The sequence below is a fragment of the Petaurus breviceps genome, unplaced genomic scaffold (assembly GCF_028583685.1).
Source record: "Petaurus breviceps papuanus isolate PSGF00001 unplaced genomic scaffold, PetGlider_PUasm1.0 221, whole genome shotgun sequence".
Classification (NCBI taxonomy): Eukaryota; Metazoa; Chordata; class Mammalia; order Diprotodontia; family Petauridae; genus Petaurus; species Petaurus breviceps.
In genome coordinates this window covers 9,155,535-9,179,452 of record NW_027185877.1, presented here as the reverse complement: position 1 = coordinate 9,179,452, position 23,918 = coordinate 9,155,535, and the positions used below count along the sequence as shown (strand labels likewise).

Here is a 23,918-nt window from a genome sequence, read left to right as displayed (position 1 = left end):
TTTACATGTAACTAGGGAAAAATTAAATACTAAATAAAAGCAAAAAAGCCCAAGAACAAAACCCTTCATTAACTTTCTCATCCACTTCACAGATAAACAACTTCAGAAAGTCATTTACAATTGGTACTTTCACTTCTCTTCTCTCTTTTTCTCAACTCTGAAGTCTGGTGTCTGCTCTCATAATTAAACTGAAACTGCTGTCTCCAAAGTAACCTCTTAATTATCAGATACAACGGCCTTTTGTCAATCCTTGTCCCCTTTGACTTCTCTGTAGCTTTTGACAGTTTTGATAACCTTCTCCTGGATAATCTCTACTAATGATAGTTTTTGTAACACTGATCACTCTGGGTTCTCCTCCTACTTGTTAGACACCTCCTCAGTGTCCGTTTCTGGTTCTTCATCCAGATTGTGGGTGTACTTCAAGAAAACTTGGTCCTTAATATGGAAGTGTTTTACATGATTGCACATAACCTATATTAGATTTCTTACTGTCTCAGGGAGGGAGTAAAGGAGGGAAGGCTAGAATTTGGAACTCATAACTTTAAAAAAAAAGCACCAAATGTTAAAAAAATTATTTTAACATATATTTTAGGAAAAATAAAATATTATTTTAAATAAAAAACTGGATCCTCTTTTCTTTTTTTTCTGCATTGTCTCATGTGGTGACCTCCTCAATTCTTATGGATTCAAATATCACTATTGATTCCCAGATCTATATATCAAGCCCTAATTCTCTTTTCTGAGTTCTAATCATGCCTTTTGGAAATCTTGAACTAATATCCCATAGGCATTTGAAACTTAACATGTCCAAAGAGAATCCATTATCTTTCCCTCATAATCTTTCCCTTTTGCAAGTTACCACATTGCCTTCTATTTTTCTTTCTTTTGGATCTGTTTTATAATATCTTGATTTCTCATAAAGTCATTAGCTTCTGTTTGCTCCAATCTCATTTTGAAGGAATTATTTTCTTCAGTGAGCTTTTGAAGCTCTTTTTTCCATTTGGCCAATTCTGCTTTTTAAGGCATTCTTCTCCTCATTGGCTCTTTTGCCATTTGAATTAGTCTATTTTTAAGGTGTTATTTTCTTCAGTATTTTTTGGGTCTCCTTTAGCAAGCTGCTGACTTGTTTTTCATGATTTTCTTGCAAGACTCTTATTTCTCTTCCCAATTCTCCCTCTACTTCTCTTACTTGATTTTCAAAAGCATTTTTGAGCTCCTCCATGGCCTGCAACCAGTTCATATTTTTCTTGGAGGCTTTTGATGCAGGAGTTTTGACTTTGTGGTCTTCTTTTTGTTCTATGTTTTGATCCTTTTTGTCACCAAAAAAAAAAAAAGATTCTATAGTCTGATTTATCTTCCTCTGTTTGCTCATCTTGCCAGCCAAATACTTGACTTTTGAGCTGTTTGCCACAGGTAGAACTCTGCTTCCAGAGTAGAGAGTGCTATGTCCCAAATTTCTGGGGTTTTGCCCAGCTGTTGTCAGATCTTCTAGGCACCTGTCTCAGAACTGTGAGGAGGACTACCTCTCCACAGCCTCAACAAGCTCTGCCATGCTAGTGCTCCTCATCCCAGGACTGCTACCCAAGACTGCAACCCAGATCTAAGCAGGGCAAAGCAAGAGGATCCTGGCTCAGTGCCAGGAAAGAGATTCCTGTAATAGTTCTCTGGTCAGTTACTTGATCCCCCCACCATCTGTGGACCTAGAGCTCAGGAAGCAGCTGCTGTGGCTGCAGCAACAGCCATTGCCACCTCTGACATGCTGAGGGCAGGGCCAGACCACCCTCTCCTCTTACCCAGTTCTAACAGAGATTCCCCACTGAACTTACACTTTCTTTTTGGCATTTACTGGTTGAGAATCACAGCTGCTAGTGATTCAATTGCCTGAGGTCTGCTCTGGCTAGTCTGTGCTGGTGTTGCCCATGTGGGATTGTATTCCACTCCCAGTCAGGTGTGATGGACCCTTTCTGTCAGTTGGCCATGCTGTCCTCAGCTGGAGACATGTTTCATTCTATCATTTTGTGGGTTCTGTAACTCTAAAATTTGTTTAGGGCCATTTTTTACAGGTATTTGAGGTAATTAGGGATGAGATCAAGTAAGTTTCTGCTTTTACTCAGTCATCTTGGTTCTGCCCTCTCCCAAATATCTGTATAACTGTAGAGCACACCACTATCTTTCCAGTATTGTGGCTTACATCAATGTTATTCTTCCTTCTGTACTTATTTTTTTTTCACTCTATTGCACCCCACATATCCAATCTATTGCCAGATCTTATTGCTTATATCTTTATAGCTTGTCCTGCTTCTCTACACAATTTTAGTTCAGGCCCTCACCACTTTTTGACTAGATTGTTGCAATATCTTTTTCCTTGTGTCTCTCTTCCACTCCATTCCATCCTCAACTTAGTTGTTAATGTAATTTTTCTTAACAATAGGTCTCACTTTATTGTGCAACCCTCTGTTCTTCTTCCCTTGAGCTCCAGTGACTCATTATTTCCTCCAGGATAAAATATGAGGTTATGTGATATTTAAAACTCTCCATTAACATACTTTATGTTTCTTTACTCTCTCTATGTTACAGCCACACTGGCTCACTTGTAGTTCTTTAAACTCAACACTCCATTTCCTTTCTCTGTACTTTTGCACTGGCTATACTCGTTCCTGAAATTTTCTTTTCCTTCACCTCTGTCTCTTGGTTTCCCTGCCTTCCTTCAAGGCTCAGATCAAAGTTCACTTTCTATAGGAAGGCTTCCCAAACCCTCTCCCCACAGTTGTTATTAACCTTTCAAATTACTTTCCATCCACTCCATATATTTTGCATGTATCTAGTCACTTAACATATTGTCTCTTATTATAATGTATGCTCCTTTAAAGCAGATACTGTTTTTTGTCTTTCTTTGGATCTCTGTTGGTTATTACAGTGCCTGACACGTAATAAATACTTAATTAATGCTTGTTGACTGACACTAATAATGCAGTCTCATAGATCATTTGTAGAATACTTGTAAATCATGAAGTTGAATTCTATGAGTTACTTCTCAAGTACATCCTACCTCTCACTCATACAATGAGAACATCTTTGTCCTCTTGTTGAATTGCCTCAACTAATTTCCCCTTTCTTCTAGCACAAGAGATTAAATAATGTTGGACTTTTCATGACAAATTATTGAGTTTGAAGGCTCAATACTCTTATTTAACTATTGCTACTTACTTATAATATCCTGTACAAATTGCATATATAGTCAAAGTTCTCAGGCATCGAGTCCCAGATTTTTACTTAGAGTATCATGCTAATAGGGCATCTAGGTGTCACAGTGAATAGAGTGTCAGACCTGAAGTCAGCAAGACTAATTTTCCTTAGTTCAAATCTGGCCTCTTACACTAACTAGCTGTGTGACTCTGGGCAAGACTTTTTGCCTTAGTTCCATAACTGTAAAATTAGCCAGAGAAGGAAATACCAAACCACTCTGGTATCTTTACCAAGAAAACCTCAAACAGGGTCATAAAGAATCAGACATGACTGAAAGAAGTGGACAGCAGCTTTAAACAGGTATTGGGAATACAGATACAAGTAAAAGGAAGACAATTCCTGCCCTTAACCAACTTATATTCTAATGACAGAAGACAGCACAAAACAAGAAGCTGAAAAGGAGGGTAAATAAAATAAAGTTAACATTCCAAACTCAACATGTCCAAAACTGAATGCATTATCTTTCCCCTAAACCTTGTCCCTTTTCTTCCTATTACTGTCAAGGACACCACCATCCTCCCAAGTGTCCAGTGCGCACAACTCAGGAGTCATCCTCAACTCTTCCCCTATTTCTCCCATTCATATCCAATCTATATATAGCCAAAGCTGGCCAAGTTCACCTTTATAACATCTCTCAAATATATTTCCTTCTCTCCTCTGATAGTATCAATATGACTATTGCAATAGTTTGCCAGTGGGAAGATCATAGCTTTTAGCTTTTTCATAGCTTTTAGCTTAGCTTTTAGATACTCCCAAAATCTCCATCCTTTTGTCTTTGATTCCTTGTGCTGATACATGGTGATCAGTTTCTTACAAACTAGGCATCCTTTTGTTGTCAAGTGCATTTAACGTGTGTGGCCATTTAGTCCACATTTATAAACAACAAAAACAGTTCTGATTATCCTGCTAGTGGTATTCATGAATCAGATTGTTGTGACCTTTGTGCCCAATGGTCCTTTGTCTTTACAAGTATAATTATTATGTCCATAATTCAAGTTTTTAACAGGTTTTCTATAGGCTCCTTTATCTAAATCTGCATGGTCAGTGAAAATCTTTTGTTTTGCTTTTTTGGCTTACAAATGAGAAAGTCTTCTAGTCGAATTGAGTTTTCATAATTCGGGCTACCTGGTATACTATTCAGCTCCAATACTTTTCCTTTTCCTATTAATTGCACATAAGCTAAATGATTATTTTTTTTTGATATAGCAGTTGTTAGATATGTCTTTAGTTCAGGCTATCCTTGTAGTTTTCAGTGCATTTTGACTATTCTGATAATTTCTGTCCTCCCACAATGTACCACTCTTTTTTTTTTAAAAACAAGACTCTAAAGGCTATTCACTCATAACAAATTAGGAAGATGATTTCTCTTTGTGCCAAATAGTATTTCAGAAATTAGAAATGCCATTTCAACAGTTAGTATAGGCCCAAAGTACTACTCATGTTTTTCAGCCCAATCACACAACTTATAGGGAGGGGGACAAGCAGGAGTGTGGGTGATCATCGGAGGGAAAAGGAAAAAAAAATCTAAGAAGAAATCTATGTAGAGCAATTACGAGGTGGGGGTGTGTGACCCAGTGTCTTTTAAGTATACTCAAGAATAACCATACCAATTCCCACCTCTCTTTGCTGCTGGCCTGTAAATTTATTTTTTCTTTCTGGATTCAAAGATGGTATAATGAAATGTACACAGTGTTCTCAATAAATAACCCAAACTGCAACAATTTACTGTAAAGAATCACTATCATTCTGGGAAGGTCCTCCAAAACCTTTGTGATCCTGGGGAGATGTAGCAGTCTCCACAATCCCTTGGTTTCATACACATGGTTCCAGAGTCCATTGAAGGGGAGAAAAAGCATGATGAAATATGGTCACTTTGTACTGTAATATGTAACAGATTATTATGCTTAATCCAGTGCAGTGCAATTCTATTCATCTGTGATTTTTGTTTTATTCCAATGAAAATAATATTTGTCTTTTTCCCTAAAATGAAAAAAGTTTGTTTAAAATGGCAGAAAAATTGTTGCTTAATGATAGCTGTTACATTTCATATTTATGATATTGTCTTTATTCTTCAGCATTTCCTGAATGGGTAGAACATATCAATGATACAGAGGCAGATATAGGCAGTGATCTATACTGGCCTTGTGTGGCTACAGGCAAACCTATCCCTACAATCAGATGGTTGAGAAATGGATATGCGGTAGGTCACATATTTTTTGTTACTTTTAAAAAATTGTTCATGTAGTTTCAGATTAGCACCCTATATTGTGTAAATAAATGTGAAAACAGAAAACCAGTGATAGAGTGTCAAGTATCTCCTGTATGATTTTAACTTAAACTAATTCTAGTCATCTTACCCCCCCTTTTTTTTTTGGCTTTTTGGAGGGGAGAAGACAGGGAAGTTGGGGTTAAGTGACTTGCCCAAGGTCACATGACTAGTAAGTGTTAAGTATCTGAGGATGGATTTGAACTCAGATCCTCCTGACTCCAGAGCTGGTGCTCTATTTACTAGCTGCCCCCTTACTCCCCTCTTCCTTTCTCTCCTTTTTTCCTTTGTTCCATTTTCCCCCTCTTCCTATTCATCCATTTCTTCTATCTGATAGTTCTCCCTATTCCTTGCCAATTTTCCTGAACCCACAGAAACAATAAGAGGGAAACTTTTACCAGTAAATATTCTTAATCCTGGAGAGAGGTATCAGCAATGGAATCCTCTACTCTCTTTCAGCTGTAACCTTTCAGCTGGGCCAAAGGGGGAAAAATGGTATACTAAGAATTCAGTAGGAAGAACAGTGCAAGAATAAGGCCATGGTAAGTGGGTCTTACTTCCTCATGACATAAATATCCTGATCCACTTTGAGTTATCTAATAGTAGGACAGTGTAAATAATAATAATTGTTATTATAAATAGCTCAGATAGACATGATTCTCTACATTTTACAAAATTCTTCTTTCACAAAACTCTCATGAGATAAATAGTGTGGTTTTCATTCCCATTTAACTGAAAAGTCATGTGTCCATTACCGAGGTTACCGAGGTCTTCAGTCTGCAATTTCAGGTGTTCTTCCTATTATTTCATTTGCAGAAATTACTGAGTCTAAACTTGTGTAAAATAGTTTCTATAAAATATTATCAAGAATATTTCTTTTATTTTTGTTTTTTTTTAGTACCATAAAGGTGAGCTGAGACTGTATGGGTTGACCTTTGATAATGCTGGAATGTACCAATGCATAGCTGAAAATGCCCATGGAGCAATATATGCGAATGCTGAACTCAAGATTCTGGGTAAATATAATTTAAAATTTTTATTTTAACTTGTAACCAGGGGACTCTAGATTCAAATGATCTGCTCATCACTTTTATGCATGTTCATATTTATTGTTTGACCAGTCTTATGTTCACTCTGATTCCACATGTTATTTCACAATCCTTGTTTTGTTTTACATTTCCAAATTTTAAAATCAGGCCAATTGTCATAAGGTTGATTATCATGTGATGAATGAATCTTAACAGCAATAACTATTCATAAAGAACACTTCTTTAGGTATAATTGGGATTATGATCTTCATCAGTAGAGGGAGAACACAAACAAGTCAAGTAAATAAGCTTTTGTTAAGTATACTCTTTACCAGACATTGCAGTAAGCACTAGAGAAACAAAGAAAACCAAAAGTAATTGCTGCCCTCAAGGAGATTACTTTTTTTTTAAATTAAAAAAATTTTTTTTAAGCAATTGGGGTTAAGTAACTTGCTCAAGGTTACACGTCCAGGTGTTTCTGGGTGGGTGCTAAGTGTCTGAGCCCGGGATTTGATCTCCAGGCCATCCTGACACTGGAGCCAGTGCTCTTACTTTCTGTGCTACCTGGCCGCCACAAGATTACGTTTTAATGGGGAGACAACATGCAAACAGTTATGTACATACTAGGTATTCACAGAATAAATTGTATCACAGGATAAAATTCCCTCAGAGGGAAGGCACTAGCACAAGTCAGTGTTCAAAGAGGACTGACATGACATCACTATGTCAGGGTCAAGGTCAGACCACTTAGGGGGACAGAGAAAGCTTCTTGCATAAAGTGCATTTTTGGTGATATTTGAGGAAGCCAGCAGGTGGAGCCAAGGAAAGAAAGTGTTGTAGACATGATAGCTATTGAAAAGTCATGTATTTTGTGCTAGGAACAGAAAAGCAGTCGATGTTTCTAGATCACAGAGTATGGGAAAGAGAGTAAAATGTAAGAACACTGAAAAGGTAGGAAGGGACTGAGATGTGAAGGGCTTTAAATACCCAACAGAAGATTTTAAAATTGATCCTGGAGATAATACAAAGCCCCTCAAGTTTATTGAATGGGGTGGTATGGTAACATGATCAGACCTATACTTTAGGAAGATCATTTTGACAGCTGATTGGAGGATGATTTGTAGTGGGGAAAGATAAGGAAGAGAGACTAACAAGAAGGCTTTATTGCAATTGTCTAGGTATGAGGCGATGAAGGCTTGCACCCAAGGTATGACAGTGTAAGAGGAAAGGAAGGCATGTGCATATGAGATATTATGAAAATAGAATAAACAGGACTTATCAACACATTAAATATGAGGAATAAAAGAGCAAGAGGAGTAGAGGATGATACCTAGGTTTGAGTTTGAATGACTAGAAGGATTCCTTTTAAATGTCAGTAATAACAATACAGTTCTCAGGAGTTAAAAGTGTGATCGTCCCTTGTAAGAAGGTAAACAGTTTTCCCTTACTAATAATATGTTGTTTTTTTTCTTTCCTGTTTACTTTTTTGTTCCCCTCTTGAGTTCTGTATTTGAAGATCAAATTTTCTATTGAGCTCTGGTCTTTTCACAATGAAGGTTGGGAAATCCATTGAAAGTCCATCACCTCCCCTGAAAGATTATGATTAATTTATCTGGGCAGTTGATCCTTGATTATAATCCAAGCTCCTTTTCCTTATGGAATATTGTATTCCAAGCCCTCTGATCTTTTAATGTAGAAGCTGCAAGGTCCTGACTAATCTTGACTATGGTTCCATGCTATTTAAATTGTTTCTTTATGGCAGCTTGCAGTATTTTCTCTTTGATCCAGAGATTTTGGAATTTGACTACAATATTCCTTGGCATTTTCAATTTGGGATCTCTTTCAGGGGGTGATCATGACTGTTTGTGTTCTGGTTCTAGGACCTGACACCTGTTTTCCTTGATAATTTCCTGAAAGATGCTTTCTAGCCTCCATTTTTTCATTATGGTTTTTAGGTAGATGAATAATTTTAAAATTGTCTCTTCTGGGTCTATTTTCCAGGCCAGTTGTTTTACCCATAAAGAATTTTATATTTTCTTCTATTTTTTCTTTCTTTTTTTTCTGTTTTACTGATTTTTGATATCTCATAGAGTCATTACCTTCCACTTGCCTAATTCTCATTTTTGACAAATTGTTTTCTTCTATTAGATTTTGTACCTCCTTTTCCATTTGACCTGTTTTATTTTTTAAAGATTTTTAAATTTAAAGATTTTTTTAAAGATTTTTCTTCAGTGACTTTTTGTGCCTCCTTCATTTGGCCAATTCTTTTTTTTTCTTTTTTGGAAGGGGAAGGCAGGGCAGTTGGGGTTAAGGGACTTGCCCAAGGTCACATGGCTAGTAAGTGTTAAGTATCTGAGACTGGATTTGAAATCAGGTCCTCCTGACTCTAGGGCTGGTTGTCTATGTACTGTACCACCTAGCCACCCCACCAATTCTACTTTTTAAGGAGTTTTTTTAGTGAATTTTTGTACATCTTTTCCCATTTATTTTGCTTCCTTTACCAAGCTGTTGACCCTTTTTTCATGATTCCCTGTCTTCACTCTAATTCATTTTCCCAATTTTTTTTTCTACCTCTCTTATTTGATTTTAAAAATCTTTTATAAGCTCTTACAAGAAGACTTTTTGGACTTCAGACCAATTTATCCTCTTTGAGGATTCACATGTAGGCAATTTTACATTGTTGTCCTCTTGAGTTTTTTGTTTTGATCTTTCCTGGTCAAGGTCTTCTCCCCTCCCCCCACCATTTTCCAGCCTATTTCATGACTTTTAAAGTTGAGGTGTAAGTGACACTGCTCCATGTTTCTTTTTTTGGAGACCAGGGACCTGGTCACCAGCTTTTTGTGCCTCTGGGATTGGCTGTATGCTCACTAAGCTGGGATGACTTGTTCTAGTTGTGCCTGTTCTGCCTGGGGTCTTGTGACTGACAGTTTGCCTGCTTTACTGAGGTTGGAGGTTTCCCTCATAGCTGGTCTGCTGGCTGCTGGGCTACTGAGCCAGGATTGTAGAGCCTCAGCTGCTTATTTGTCCTGTGGTTAAAACCTCCTGCTGGATTACCTGTCCTGGGCCGTGCTCCCCTTTTACCCAAGTGAGACAGACCTTACCTACATTCCTTTTATGTTATCTTGGGTTGGAAAATTGTTTTACCCCATCTTTTTGTGGGTTCTGTCACTCCAGATTTTGTTTAGAGACTTGATTTAAAGTTGTTTTGAGGGAAAGTAGGGAGAGTTCAGGCAATTTCCTGGCTTTTCTTCCACAATCTTGGCTCTGCCTCCTAAATCTATTTTTAAAAATTCCTTAGAAATATAGTAAGCTATTTATTGATAACAGAAATGAATAAGATTAAATCAAAATAAAAATAGAGAGGTGTGACACTTATAGATTAAGGGAAAATACTGCTTTGGCTTCAATTACCTATATAGATCAGGACAATGTGGTGCCTTGTCTTTTCCAAATAATTATCTCCATTTCCCCCCCACTTTTCTTTGCACGTATAGAGGCAGTCCTAATGCCACTTCATATTTATTATCAAAGTTTAAAATGCAAGTAATGTTGGTTTGTGTATTGATTATGTAAGATATGTATGTCCACATGGGATGTCTAAATGGGACTTCCAGGTATGCTTGATTAGATGTCTCTGGAATCCAATCTAATGCTCTCCAAGGAAAACTGATTTCTATCTTAAAGGAAGTAGGGGAAGCAGCTTGCCCCTTTTCTTTTCTTTCTCTTAGAGGCATATCTGACTATAATTATATCTATCTCTACCCACAAAAAATATTATTCAGTACTATTCAGAATAAAAGTCATCAGCTTACTTTTGCCAAATTAACCAAATGGTGGTTCCATGAAAGACCATCACAAAGAGTGAATAGCACATAAACCCAACAAACAGAAATTGGAGTCCAATAGATTAGAATGTATCATAGTGAATGAGGTTTTTAGAATTGAGAGAGACCTCAATCTCACTCTAAAGTAAACAGGAAAGAAAAATCAATCATAAGGGATTCAATAAGTTTAAACTGTTTACATTCCTGTGTGGGAAGATGATACTTATAACTCCTGAGAACTTTCTTATTATTTGGGCATTTAGAAGAAATATACCTAGACAAAGAAGTTGGGCATGAGTGGAATATGATGAGATGATTAAACTAAATTAATTTAATTAAATAAAATTAAGGGGTGAAAAAGAGGAATGCATTGGGAGAAGAGGAAAAGGAGAGGTAGAATGGGGTAAATTATCTCAGCTGAAAGAGGTATAAAAGAGCTTTTACAGTGGAGGGGAAGATGAGGGGGGAAGTGGCATGTAAACCTTATTCTTGTTAGAATTTGCTCAAAAAGGAAATAACATACACATTTGGGTGCCCTATAGGAAAATAAGAGATAAAAAAGTAAGAGAAAGGGAAGGGCTGATATAAAGGAGAGTAGATTAGAGAAGTGGTATTCAGAAGCAAAACACTTTTGAGGATGCACAGAGTGAAAGGAGAGAGAGAAGCATAAATAGGGAGGGAAATAGGATGGAGGGAAGTTAGTAATCATAATTGTAAAAAAAAATTACAGCAAGTTTCTCTGATAAAGGCCACATTTCTCAAATATTTCGAGAACTGAGTCAAATTTACAAAAATAAAAGCCATTCCTTATTTGATAAAATAGTCCAAATATATGAACAGGCATTTTTGAGACAAAGTAATTGATGCTATCTGTAGTCTTATAAAAATGTTTTAAGTCATTATTGATTAAAGAAATGTACATTAAGATGACTCTGAGGTACCCCTCCACACTTATTAGATTGTCTAATATGACAGAAAAGGAAAACAACAAATGTTAGAGGGGATGTGAAAAAATGAAATGCTAGTGGAGTTGTTTACTGATTCAACTTTTCTGTAAAACAGTTTGGAACTATGTCATAAAACCATGCATACCCTTTGACCCAGCAATACTATTACTAGGTCTGTATCCCAAAGAGATAAAAAACAAAAAAAAGGACCTATATGTACAAAAATATTTATAGTGGCTCTTTTGTAGTGGCAAAGAATTGGGAATTGAGGGGGTAGCCATCAATTGCGGAATGCCTGAACAAGCTGTGGTATATGATTGTAATGGAATACTGTTGTACTATAAGAAATGATGAGTAGGATGTTTTCAGAAAGACCTGGGAGGACTTACATGAACTGATGCAAAGTAAAGTAGACTGAACAAGGAGAACATTGTACACAGTAACAGTAATATTTTTCAACGATCAACTATGAATAACTGCTATTCTAATCAATACAGTGATCTAAAAACAATTCTAAAGGACTTGATGAAAAATGCTATCCATGTCTAGAGAGAAAACTCATGGAGTTTGAGTGTAGAACAAGGCATAATTTATTATGTTCTTTATTTTTCTTACTTTTTTTTGCAACATGACCAATTTGAAATATAATTTGTTTGATTTTGTATGTGTTGGAGAAACAGGGGGGAGGGATAGAATTCAGGACTCAATTTTTAAAAAGCATATTAAACACTATATTAAAAATAAAATGATTAATTTTGATTTGTAATCTTACTTTTAAATACCAAATACTGGCAAATGTAAATAAAAGGGGCAATAAAAATTTTTAAGAATAATTTTATATCAGCTAGCTCATCCAGTGATATTCTTAGTGATAAACATGAATGAGTTATATATCCTTCTCATTGGTTTTGGTTACATTGCTAGATTTGGAATAAAATTGTTCTAAAAATAAAATATTATTAAAATCAGCCTTATTTTATATGAAACCATTTGTAGTAGGCATTTAAAATAACTTGAAAATATTTTACTACAAGGAGTCTAATAGCATTTTCTTATAGTGGAGACTTTGCTACTGATCAAAAGTGGAGAATCCTGGAGTCTTAAAACTGGGCTCATGATGAGTCAGTGCTGCTTTCAAGATCCTAGTTTGAGAGAAATTTGTTGATGCCTCCCATAGAGCATTTACCATAGAGTTTCACCTCAGTGCACTAAATGGATCTTTATCACTCATATATCTGCTTGTTTTCTAGTAGACATTTGATAGCTATTTGAACTGAATTTTTCCCAAAGTAGATGGGCCTAAAGCAATACATATAACACTTTCATTTGTAATCATCTACACAAATAATTGAAAGGAAGCAAAGAAATGGGTGTTTCTATCAGTCATAAGTTGTTAACATTTGGTATTAAAATAATTACAATTCATACTTACAAAATGCTGTGTTAAACACGTTTCTATATGTTGTTTACAGTAAATAGAGAAAATTAAAGAAGGAAATTTTGAGTAGAAAAAATATCTTAAGTAATAATTGTTGATTTTCTTTCAGCCATGGCTCCCACTTTTGAAATGAATCCTATGAAGAAAAAGACCCTTGCAGCTAAAGGAGGACGTGTTTTAATTGAATGCAAACCTAAGGCTGCACCTAAACCAAAGTTTTCATGGAGTAAAGGAACAGAATGGCTAGTCAATAGTACTCGGTCAGTTCAGAAAACTTAAATCTCTTCAAGTTCAATGTGGTATAAAGCATTTCATATGACAGAAAGCTGATTTTCACATGATCAATATGAATGTTTCTTTAGAGGTCTGTCACTAAGGAAGAAGAGACTGAGATGCTCAGATTAAATGGAGGGATCATGTGTGAAGCTATCATACTCTACCTTGGTCAAACTGTTATAGTAGTATTAGGTTAAATGTAAAACTTCATAATTTGCACATTAAAAAATTGTTACAATATATTAAGATGATGCAGATGCTGATGAAGATGATTAAAATAATGTTTAAAATAACACTTAAAATTTTAGGAAGCTTTTAAAAATTTTCATGGTACTTTCCATTTAAAAATCTCATTTTATGCTCAGAAAATGATATATATTTAAAACAAGCTAACACTTCAGTTCACACATGCAATTATTGAGACATTTTTGTTGTTCAGTTTTTCAGTTGTGTCAGATTCTTCATGACTCCATTTATGTTGGGTTTTTTTCGTAGCAAAGATACTGGAATGGTTTGCCATTTCCTTTTCCAACTTATTTTACAGATGAGGAAGCTGAAGGAAAAAGGATTAAGGAGTGTCTGAGGTCAAATTTGAACTCAGGTCCTCCTGACACCTGGGCCAGCATTCTATCTGTTGTGCCACTTGCTACCTCTCTATTGAGGTATAGAAAAGATAATGGTATTAGTTGTCAAAGATGGCAGAAGTGAATCCTTTTGGAATTTTTTTTTTTGCCCTTTGGAGGGCAATTGGGGTTAAGTAACTTGCCCAAGGTTACACAGCTAGTTTTTTTGTGTGGGTGTTATGTGTCTGAGGCCGGAACTGAACTCAGGTCCTCCTGACTCCAGGGCTGGTGCTCTTACTCACTGCGCCACCTAGCCACCCTCCTTTTGGAATTTGAAAAACTGGGCTAGATATTTATAATAAAATTATATAAGAGAGGCATAATTTCATAATTATGGGCCATTTCTGTCTTGGGAGGTAACTCTTAGGGAGTTGTCTGAGGAACTGAGAAATTAAATGATTTGTATAGGATCACATAGCTAAATAAGTGACAGAGAAAGGATTTATGCTAACGTCTTCCTTACTTCCTCTTGACTGACTCCAAGCCCACTCTATTCACTCCTTCATAGAATGTTAACTTTAGAAGAGATTTTAGAAATCATATAGTCCCACCTGTTCATTTTATAGACAAAAAGTAAATAAATGAATGAGTACTTAGGCTCATACTATCTTCCAAGCACAATGTGAGACTTTGGAAATGAATACAATCCATGCTTTTAAGTCGCTGGCGTTGTAATAAAAGAATACAGTGTATGTAGGGGAGTGAAAAGAGCTTTGGTCTAAGCAATACCAAAATTGTGAGTGGAGCCAGAGGCCAGAGGATTGTCATATTCATTCCAGTAGCAATGATAGTATGAATTGAATTACTATTTGCAGAGCAAGGAAAGGAAAGCATGTATACGGAGGAAGTAATTGTATGCATGCAGCAACAGGACAAGAAGCTCAGGTAGGTTTTTAGTATATGGCTAAATGGGATATGAAGCATGGTCTAGGGCTACCTAGGCAAATTAGGTGAGTTTTCACGAGCTCACCCACCAATCAGGACTTTAACTCTAGGATGGAGTCCCAAAGTTGAGTGAATTAACTCCTCCAGGGGTAGGAGTTGGAGGATATACTCTGGAAATTTCATCCTAAGAGTCCCTATGCCAGGTGGAGATAAGGGAACAGTGAAAGATCAGAGGGCAAGATGCCCTGGTAGGTAGGCCCTGGTTTCCTGTTAATAATGAGTCCAGAAAGGTAGGATGATTTTCCCAAGGCCACCTAGCTAGAGTTAGGACTAGAAGATAATTTTCCTGACTCAGTCAAAGACTCTTTCCACTGCAGATAGCTTCAAATCTTGTATAAAGTCTTTCTAGTAAGATCTATATAGCCAATGGACATCTAGAAATATGCTTTGAATTTTTATCATTATATGTTAATATAGATCATGGAAACTGATTCTCCTAGGATGTAATTTGTGTTGAAAATGTCTACATAACACATGAAACCAATTTAGCTTGATTCTCCAAGGACTCATCTCTTTCTCTGACTTAAAAATTTTTTAAAATTTCATTTATATTTTAACAGAAGTATACTTTGTATGGTGGGAACATAGATCTTTCAGATTAAAAATTGTGTTTCTGGGAAACAAATTTAATATTTTAAAAATGAAGCTTGAGAGTATCACTTATGCTATCAGATAATCTCAAGTCACTCATTCCTTAAATACATATAATCAATTATCTTACCTACATAGATATATAAAAATATCTATTTTATCTATTCTAGCTGTATAATCAGTAACCATAGCTTGAATTAGTATCATTAAAGAAGAATTTGTGAGGTACTTTGGTATAGTGGAAAAAGCAATGACTGGAGCCAGAGGACTTAGAGGCAATCCTACCTCTGGGGTTTACTGTGTGACATTGGACAAACCATTTAACCTACTTGGCACTCACTTTTTGTTTGTTTGTTTGTTTGTTTTTGCTTTTTGGAGGGCAGTTGGGGTTAAGTGAATTGCCCATGGTCACATGGCTAGTAAGTGTTAAGTGTCTGAGACCTCATTTAAACTCAGGTCCTTCTGACTCCAGGACTGGTGCTCTATTGACTGTGCCACCTAGCCACTCCCAGCACTGTTTTTTAACCTGTAAAATGAGGGGATTGGACTAAGTGGTATCTTGGTCCCTGCTATCTATTGCTTGTGGTTATGAAGGTAAAAGGGATCTGAGAATTAAAGAAAAAGGTTTTTGTCTAGGGAGATAATGTTCATTTTTAGAGTTAAAATTCATTGAACTCAAATAGGTCAGACAAATCAAGCATTATAATGTTGGCACTAGAAAGCACAAGTTCAGTTTCTATATTTATGCTTGCCAGGTTTCTGTTACTGAAGAAGTAAACCCCTGAATCTTAGTTACTAACTTGTAAAATGAGGGGATTGAATTAGATTGCCTTTAAGATCCCTTTCAGATCTAAAACTCTGATCCTATTATTGTAATTTTGCCTTCAGGCACTTATCTGAAACACCAGCTTTGTTTGTTTTGTTTTGTTTTTTGCTCCATTTGCAAATGAGGGTAAAAATTGACCAAAGTATTTTACATTAAGATCTGACAGCAAAATATGTACAGTAAAATTCTTATTGAAAACTTATTTTTTTGTGTCATGACATTTACTACTACATATATTTTAGGGCAACAAGATGACTTAGTGGTTAAACTACTGGACCTGGAGTCAGGAAGATAAATTCTCCCCAGTTCAAATTTGGCCTCTGACACTTATTAATTAGCTCTGTGACTTTGAGCAAGTCACTTAGCCCTATTTCCTTTAGTTTCCTCATCTATAAAATAAACTGGAGAAAGAAATGGCAAACCACTCCAGTGTCTTTGCCAAGAAAACCCAAGTGGTGTCATGGAGAGTATCACACAACTGAAAAAATGGCTCAACAACAAAATATTTATTTTGTTATAACATTCCTTTTCCATGGAGTAAAAAAGTATTTTTCCTGTCTTGGTTTCAGATCATGGCTTTGGTACTGTTGTCCGTGTTAGTTGGGTGAATCATTTAATTTATCTGGGACTCAGTTTCCTGATCTGTTAAATACAGGAGTTAGATCTATGATCTCTAAGGTCCTTTTTATTTACAAATTCTCTGATTTTGATCTTGAACCATTTCACCCCCCCTTAACATCTTTGTGAAATAGATCTTTTCTTCAAATTGGATAGGAAAAAAAGAGGGGGGGGAAGAGACTGGAATATGTTATTAATTAACATCTTTATGTGATGAAGATTGTATATGCAGGTGTATCCAAAGACAAACTAACATTGACTTATCAACTTTTAAAAAATGAGTTAGCATCATTCTTATGTAAAATATAATTTTGTCAAAAGATAATCCATTTATAGTACATTATAAACCTCCTCAAAAGTCCTTTGTTCATGTGAAGATGTAGCTGGATTCTAAAAATTTTTTCTCTAAAACATCTATAGAGCTCTGATAACTCCACAAAGCTAGAACAACTTCCAGTATTAATCCGGCAATAAAATAGATGTTGTTACAAGGTTCATCTTAGGAGATCATACCTAGAAGGTTGGCATCAGTTGATGAATCCATTTGGCCACAGCAATTCATCAATGGGATTATTATCTGCTTAAGTGGGTGAAATTGCAGTTCTTTAAAGTACTGAAGTGAATATGAATATAATATATTGCATAAAACATATTTTATGTATTCTTTTTTCTGTTAAAATAGAATTCTCATTTGGAATGATGGTAGTCTTGAAATCAGGAATATCACAAGGGCTGATGAAGGCACTTATACATGCTTTGCAGAAAATAACAGAGGAAAAGCTAATAACACTGGAACCCTGCTAATCACAGGTGAGACATAATTTTTAATACAATTAATGAGCTCAAGGGTCAAATTACTTTAGCAACAATAACTCTGCCCTATTCTTTTCCAACATTCATATAGTTGAGAATTTCAGTTGTCACAAACTCTGAGAGTCCACTGTCTGATTCCTTATGAGAAACCCAGTGAAATAAAGTTCATTGAAAAGAGCTTATACATTTTTATGCATGAGCCAAAACATTTAAAAATTTCTCTGTTGTGCATCATAGATAAATTAGTGTTTCATTTTTTTTTCTAATGAATTCAGATGCCACAAGGATTACTTTACCACCAGCTAATGCTGATGTCACTGTGGGTGAGAATGCTACCATGCAGTGTTCTGCGTCCCATGATCCTGCACTGGACCTCACATTTATTTGGTCTTTGAATGGATATGTGATTGATTTTAGCAAAGAAAATAGTCATTACATGAGGAATTTTATGGTAAATATGACTTTATTATTATATATAAAATATCTTTCACTCCAAGAACATGAAGAATTATTAATATTTTATTTTTGGTTCAGACACTGGAAAAGCAATGAAGAAATTTATTAAATTTCTAAATAAAAAAAGTTTACTAATCCAACTTTTAAAAGTATTTGAAATTTATATTCAGTAACTGTTAAAGATGAAAGAGGTATCTCTATTCTAGGAATTTCATTTTATTGGTCAGAAAATTGAGATGAATAGAGCTTAATTTATTTGCCCAAGATTAGTAATGATAATAATTAGTATTTACTAATAAATTATAATTAATAATAATTTCCAATTGCATAGTGCTTTAAGGTTTACAACACAAAATCTTTATTTTATTTTATTTTTCCTTACTCTGAGGCTAGCTTTCTTTGTCAAATGCTTTATTAACTTCTAGTTTACATCGTTCATTTCTGCAAGATTTTGAGTTACAAATTTTCTCCCCGTTTTTCCCCTACCCATCATCCCAAAATAGCTATCCCACTGGATATCCCCTCCTCCAATCTGTTCTCTCCCTTATCTTCTCCCATAACCCCTACAACTTTCCAGTAGGGCATAGTGAATCTCTATGGCCAAGTGCCTGTATATGTTATTTCTCAGTTACATATAAAATATTATTGATAATAATAATATATTAAACATTTGATTTTAAAGCTTTGAATCCCAGATTCACTCCCTTCCTTCCTTGTCACCCACCCTTACTGGGAAGATAAACAATTCAATATAGGTTGTACATGTGTAGCTATGCAAAACATTTCCATAGTAGATATATTGTAAAAGACTGACTATATTTCCCTCCCTCCTATCCCACCTCCCACATGTTCTATTTTCTACTTTGATCCTGTCCCTTTTCAAAAGTGAGTGCTTCCAACTTCCTTCTCCCCCAGCCTGCCCTCCCTTCCATAATCCCCCCTCTCATCCCCTTCCCCCCTACTCTCCTGTAGGATGAGATACCCTATTTAGTGTGTATGTCATTCCCTCCCTAAGCCAAATTCAATGAGAATAAGGTTGACCCATTCCCTTTTGACTTCCTGTTCTTCCCCTCCTTTGTAACCATTTTCCCTTACCTCTTCTATATAAGATAGTTTACCCCAATCTGTCTCTCCCCATCACCTCTCATTATATTCCTCTTTCACCTCTTAATTTCACCTTTTAAGTAACAGCCCTTCCCATTAAACTGGTTCTGTGCCCTTTATCTATGTATACCCATACACGCATATACATACATTCACACATGTATTCATATGCCCATATACCCTCCTACATAGACATATATATGAATGTGTATGTATGTATGTATGTATATATATATATATATATATATATATATATATATATATATGTACACACACACATTTCTATTCCCTTCAATTATTCTCATACTGAGAAAAGTTCCATATGTTACAATGATCATTTTTCCATGTAGGAATGTAAGTAGTTCAACTTTGATAAGTTCCTTCTGATTTCTTTTCCCTGTTTACCTTCTCATGCTTCTTGTATCTGCATGTCAAATTTTCTATTCAATTCTGGTTTTTTCATCAAGAATGCTTGAAAGTCCTCTATTCCACTGAATGACCATATTTTCCCCTGAAACATGATACTCAGTTTTGCTGGGTAGGTGATTCTTGGTTTTAATCCCAGCTCCTTTGACCTCCAGAATATCATATTCCAAGCCCTTCGATCCCTCAGTGTAGAAGCTGCCAGATCCTGTATTATACTGATTGTGTTTCCATAATATTCAAATTGTTTCTTCCTGGCTGCTTGTAATATTTTATTCTTGATCTGGGAATTTTGGAATCTGGCTATAATATTCTTAGGAGTTTTCTTTTTGGGATCTTTTTCAGGAAGTGATTGGTGGATTCTTTCAACCTCTGTTTTGCCATCTGGTTCTAAAACATCAGGGCAATTTTCCTTGAGAATTTCTTGAAGGATGATTTCTAGGTTTTTTTTTTTTTATTTCAGGTCATCCAATAATTTTAAAATTATCTCTCTGGATCTATTTTCCAGGTCAGTGGTTTTTCCAGTGAGATATTTTCTCAATGCCTTCTATTTTTCCATTTTTTTGAATCCGTTTAATAGTATCTTGATTTCTCATAAAGTCACTAGCTTCCATTTGCTCCAGTGGAATTCTGAGGGAATGATTCTCTTCAGTGAGCTTTTGAGATTCTTTTTCCGTCTGGCAAATTCGACTTTTTAAGGCATTCTTCTCTTCATTGCCTTTTTGAGCCTCTTTTGCCATTTGAGTTAGTCTATTTTTAAGGTGTTGTTTTCTTCAGTCAGGTTGTTGACTCTCATTTCATAATTTTCTTGCATCTCTCATTTCTCTTCTTAATTTTTCCTCTACTTCCCTTATTTGATTTTCAAAATCATTTTCAACCTCCTCTATGGCTTGTAACCAGCTCATGTTTTTCTTGGAAGCTTTTGGTGCAGGAGTTCTGACTTCACTGTCTTCCTCCTGTTCCATGCTTTGATCCTTTTTGTTCCCAAAATAAGAGTCTAACGTTGGATTCCTCTGTTTGCTTTGCTTCCCTTGTTACTCATGTTGCCACTTAATTACTTGACTTTTGAGCTTTTTGCCACAGTAGGACTCTGCTACCAGAGAGGGGAGCTTCGTCCAAAATGTTGGGGTTTTCTCAGCTGCCAAAGGTATTAGATGGGTGCCCTCTCAGAAGCCTCCACATGCTCTGGGCAACTGGTTACACACCCCAGGACCTCCACCCTAGACCACAATCCAGATCCAAGCAGGTTAAAGCAAGAGCGATTACCCCTCAGACTGGTTGCGTGGTCCCCCTACAGTCTGCAGGCCAGGAGCTGAAGCTGTCACGTGGCTGTGGCTGCATGGCTGCGGCACCTCAGTTGCTTCTCCCTCCAGGGGATAAAGGCTGACAGCACTCCTAACTACTTCATTCCTAAGTCCACACTGCACTGGCCTCTCACTTTGTCATTAGCATTTATGGGTTGATAATTCTGGAAACTGCCACAGCTGCTGGTGATCTTAAGTCCCTCCAGGCAGCAGCTGGTCAGGCCCACCCTGGGGCTAAAAACCTCTGGCTTGGGAAGGGCTGCACTGGTTGCTCCCTGCTGGCCTGCGGAGCTGTCCTCAGCTGGGAGGTTAGCTTCTATGTATCATTTGTGGGTTCTGTAGCTGCAAAATTTTTTCAGAGGCACCTTTTGCATGAATTGGAGGTGGTGGGAGATGGAGCCCAGTGGAAGTCCTGTTTCTACTCCACCATCTTGACTCTGCCCCCTACAACACCATTTCTTAACAGTTTTGTGAAGAGTGTAGTGCAAGTATTATCATGTATATGTTATATGTGAGGACACTGAAGTTTGAGTGGTTAGTATTTGCTGTATTATAGATATAGTATGTTCTCAATGTTATTTTGTGTTACTGCTGAACATTTTAAATAGTGGATAATCATAAAAATTTTTGGCAGAATAAATTATAAAACAATATTAATTATATTTCATTCAAATCTTTTTTTCTCATACAACTTTAGCATTGTGAGATACTAACTTTGTCATATTTTCAGCATATAAAAATCTAATGACTCTCAGTTCTCATACTTTACCTCTCTACACCATTTTACTCTCCAATAACCTCTTCCAGGTTATTCTCTCCTCTTTAGGTTTTCATGATACTACTCTCTCCTTGTTCTGTTCCTCCTTGACTAACCACTTCTCATTTTCCTTCATTAGATCTTCATTTATACCATATCCACTAACCATGGGTGTCCCCCAAGGCTCTCTTCTGGACATTCTTCTCTTTTGCCTCTATATTGTCTTGCTTAGGAATCTCATTACTAATTCCTAAATTATTTTGTTTTTCCTTTGCTCCAGTCCCATTCCACAACTGCCTTTTGGATATTGTGAACTGGACATAACAAAGGCATCTCAGATTCAACCTGTTCAAAACAGAATTTATTCTTATTTTCTTCCAGTCTTACCAAATTTCCCATGATTTTCTAGGGGACCATCTTCTTCCTGGTTACCCAAATTCATAACTTTGGTATCAAGGATTCCTTCTGAAATCATTAGTCTTTATCATATTGACTCTTTTTTTCTTATTGGAGTTCTTGACTAACTTGGGCCTATTCTGAAATTCTGTTTTCACTCTTGTCTCCCTAGGTGTGAATGATAAACCTTATTCTATCAATCATTCTGGAGTCTATTTCACTCTCAAATGTATTGCCTCCATGTTTGAGAATTCTGTAATCTCATTATTTTCCCCTCTCTCTCTCTCTGCTTTCCCTCATATAAGCCTATTCTTCTTCTGCCATGTCCTCAAGTCCCTTGACCACTCTAGTTATCTCCCAGGGCATCTTGCCTCACTAGCTACTCTCTCCTCTTCTCCTGATCTTGACTCCTTGGTGAACCACTTGAAATCTATACTGTCTTCCTCTCTTGAATCCCTGTCCTCCTTATCATATTGCCAATTACATCTAGCCAACCTTTAGAATTGGATCACTCATACCATTGTTTGTTTCATGCTTTCAGTTTGTGTATACTGCTGAATGAAGGTGGAGAAAATCATAAAACCTTTCTGACTGGATTTAATACAAACTTATGTTATATAAACTCAACTGGACCCTCATTGCTACTAGACAATCCTGCTATACCTTCTTATCAATTCACTAACCCATTCTCTGCAGCAGCTATTTCAACAAACCTTTTCATCCTTGCTCAAACTGCTCCTCATTCCTTTTGCCACTCTCTTGGTGGACCTTGCCTCATGTTTTACAAAAAAATTTATGCTATCTTCTGTGAACTCCCTCTTCTCCTGTCTTCTTCATGTCTTGTCACTCAGGTGCTTTCTGTCACTTTTCCTTCTTCATCCCTATCTCACATGTTGAAGTGTCCTTCCTCCTTACCAAGGCTAAACCTTCTATTTGTTCAAGTGATTTCATTTCATCCAGTTTCCTCAAACAGATTGCCCCATCTGTCAGTTATTTTCAGTCTCTCCCTCCCTACTGGCTCATTTTCCACTTCTTACAAAATTATCCATGTCTTCCCTTTCCTGAAAAGACCTTCACTTGATCCTTTCATTCTTGCTAACTGTCGTCTTATTTCTCTTCTGCCCTTTGCTGCAAAATTGCTTTGAAAAGGCCATCTACAATAGACACTTCTACTTTCTCTTCTCTCACTTTTTGTAACAGTCTGACTTCTGACTTTATCATTCCACCAAAATGACTCTCTCCAAAGTTACTGATGATCACTTAGTTGCCCCAGTGGGGCGGGGCAACTCTGCAAATGCCCCAGTGGCCTTTTCTCAGTTTTTATTCTCTTTGACCCCTCTGTAACCCTACTGTTGATCACTATCTCCTCCTTGATACTCTGTTATCTCTAGGTTTTTAGAATACCACTTTCTTCTGAGTACTTCTTCTCTGTACCTTGGATCTTTCTCCAGATCACACCCTCTTACTGTAGGTGTCCTTCAGAAATCTGTCTTGGGCCCTATTCAATTTTCCCTCTATACTACTTCATTTGGTAGTGCCAATGGATTTAGTTACCATCTTTATACTGATGATTCTCAAATTTACCTTTCACTCCTCAGTCTCTTCAAGCTTGTATCTCCAACTGTGATTCAGACATCTCTACCTTGATGTCCAGTAGACTTCCTAAACCCGTTATGTCCCAAACAGAACTAATTTTCCTTTCCCCAAGCCCTTCCCCTCTCCTTCCTTTCCTATCACCGTAGATAGCAATACCATCTTCCCAGTCCTTCAGGCTCACAACCTAGGAGTCATTCTGGATTCCTCACTATCTCTCACCCCTCATATCTAAGCTGTTGCCAAGGCCTGCTGATTTTATCTTTGCAACATCTGTCAAATATTCCCCTTTCTCTCCTCTAACACTGCCACCACTATAGTGTAGGCTCATCACCTCATGCCTCTATTACTGTAATATTCTACTGGTGGGTCTCCCTACTCCATTTAGTCACTAAAGTGATTTTCTTATAATCCAGGCCCAATCTTCTCTCTCTCCCTCTCTCT

The 23,918-nt window shown here is 36.6% G+C and overlaps 1 protein-coding gene across 4 annotated transcripts in view; it reads left to right on the top strand.

The window, feature by feature from the left end:
- The window catches only part of CNTN1 (contactin 1), a 337,786-nt gene that overhangs the window by 182,816 nt on the left and 131,052 nt on the right, over positions 1–23,918 (top strand). For all 4 annotated transcript variants that reach the window (XM_069094831.1, XM_069094830.1, XM_069094832.1 and 1 more), the window contains 5 exons: positions 5,322–5,446; positions 6,411–6,528; positions 12,859–13,009; positions 17,311–17,438; positions 17,717–17,892. In XM_069094831.1, the coding sequence (XP_068950932.1) occupies positions 5,322–5,446; positions 6,411–6,528; positions 12,859–13,009; positions 17,311–17,438; positions 17,717–17,892 (698 nt within the window). The remainder of the gene's footprint in view (positions 1–5,321; positions 5,447–6,410; positions 6,529–12,858; positions 13,010–17,310; positions 17,439–17,716; positions 17,893–23,918) is intronic.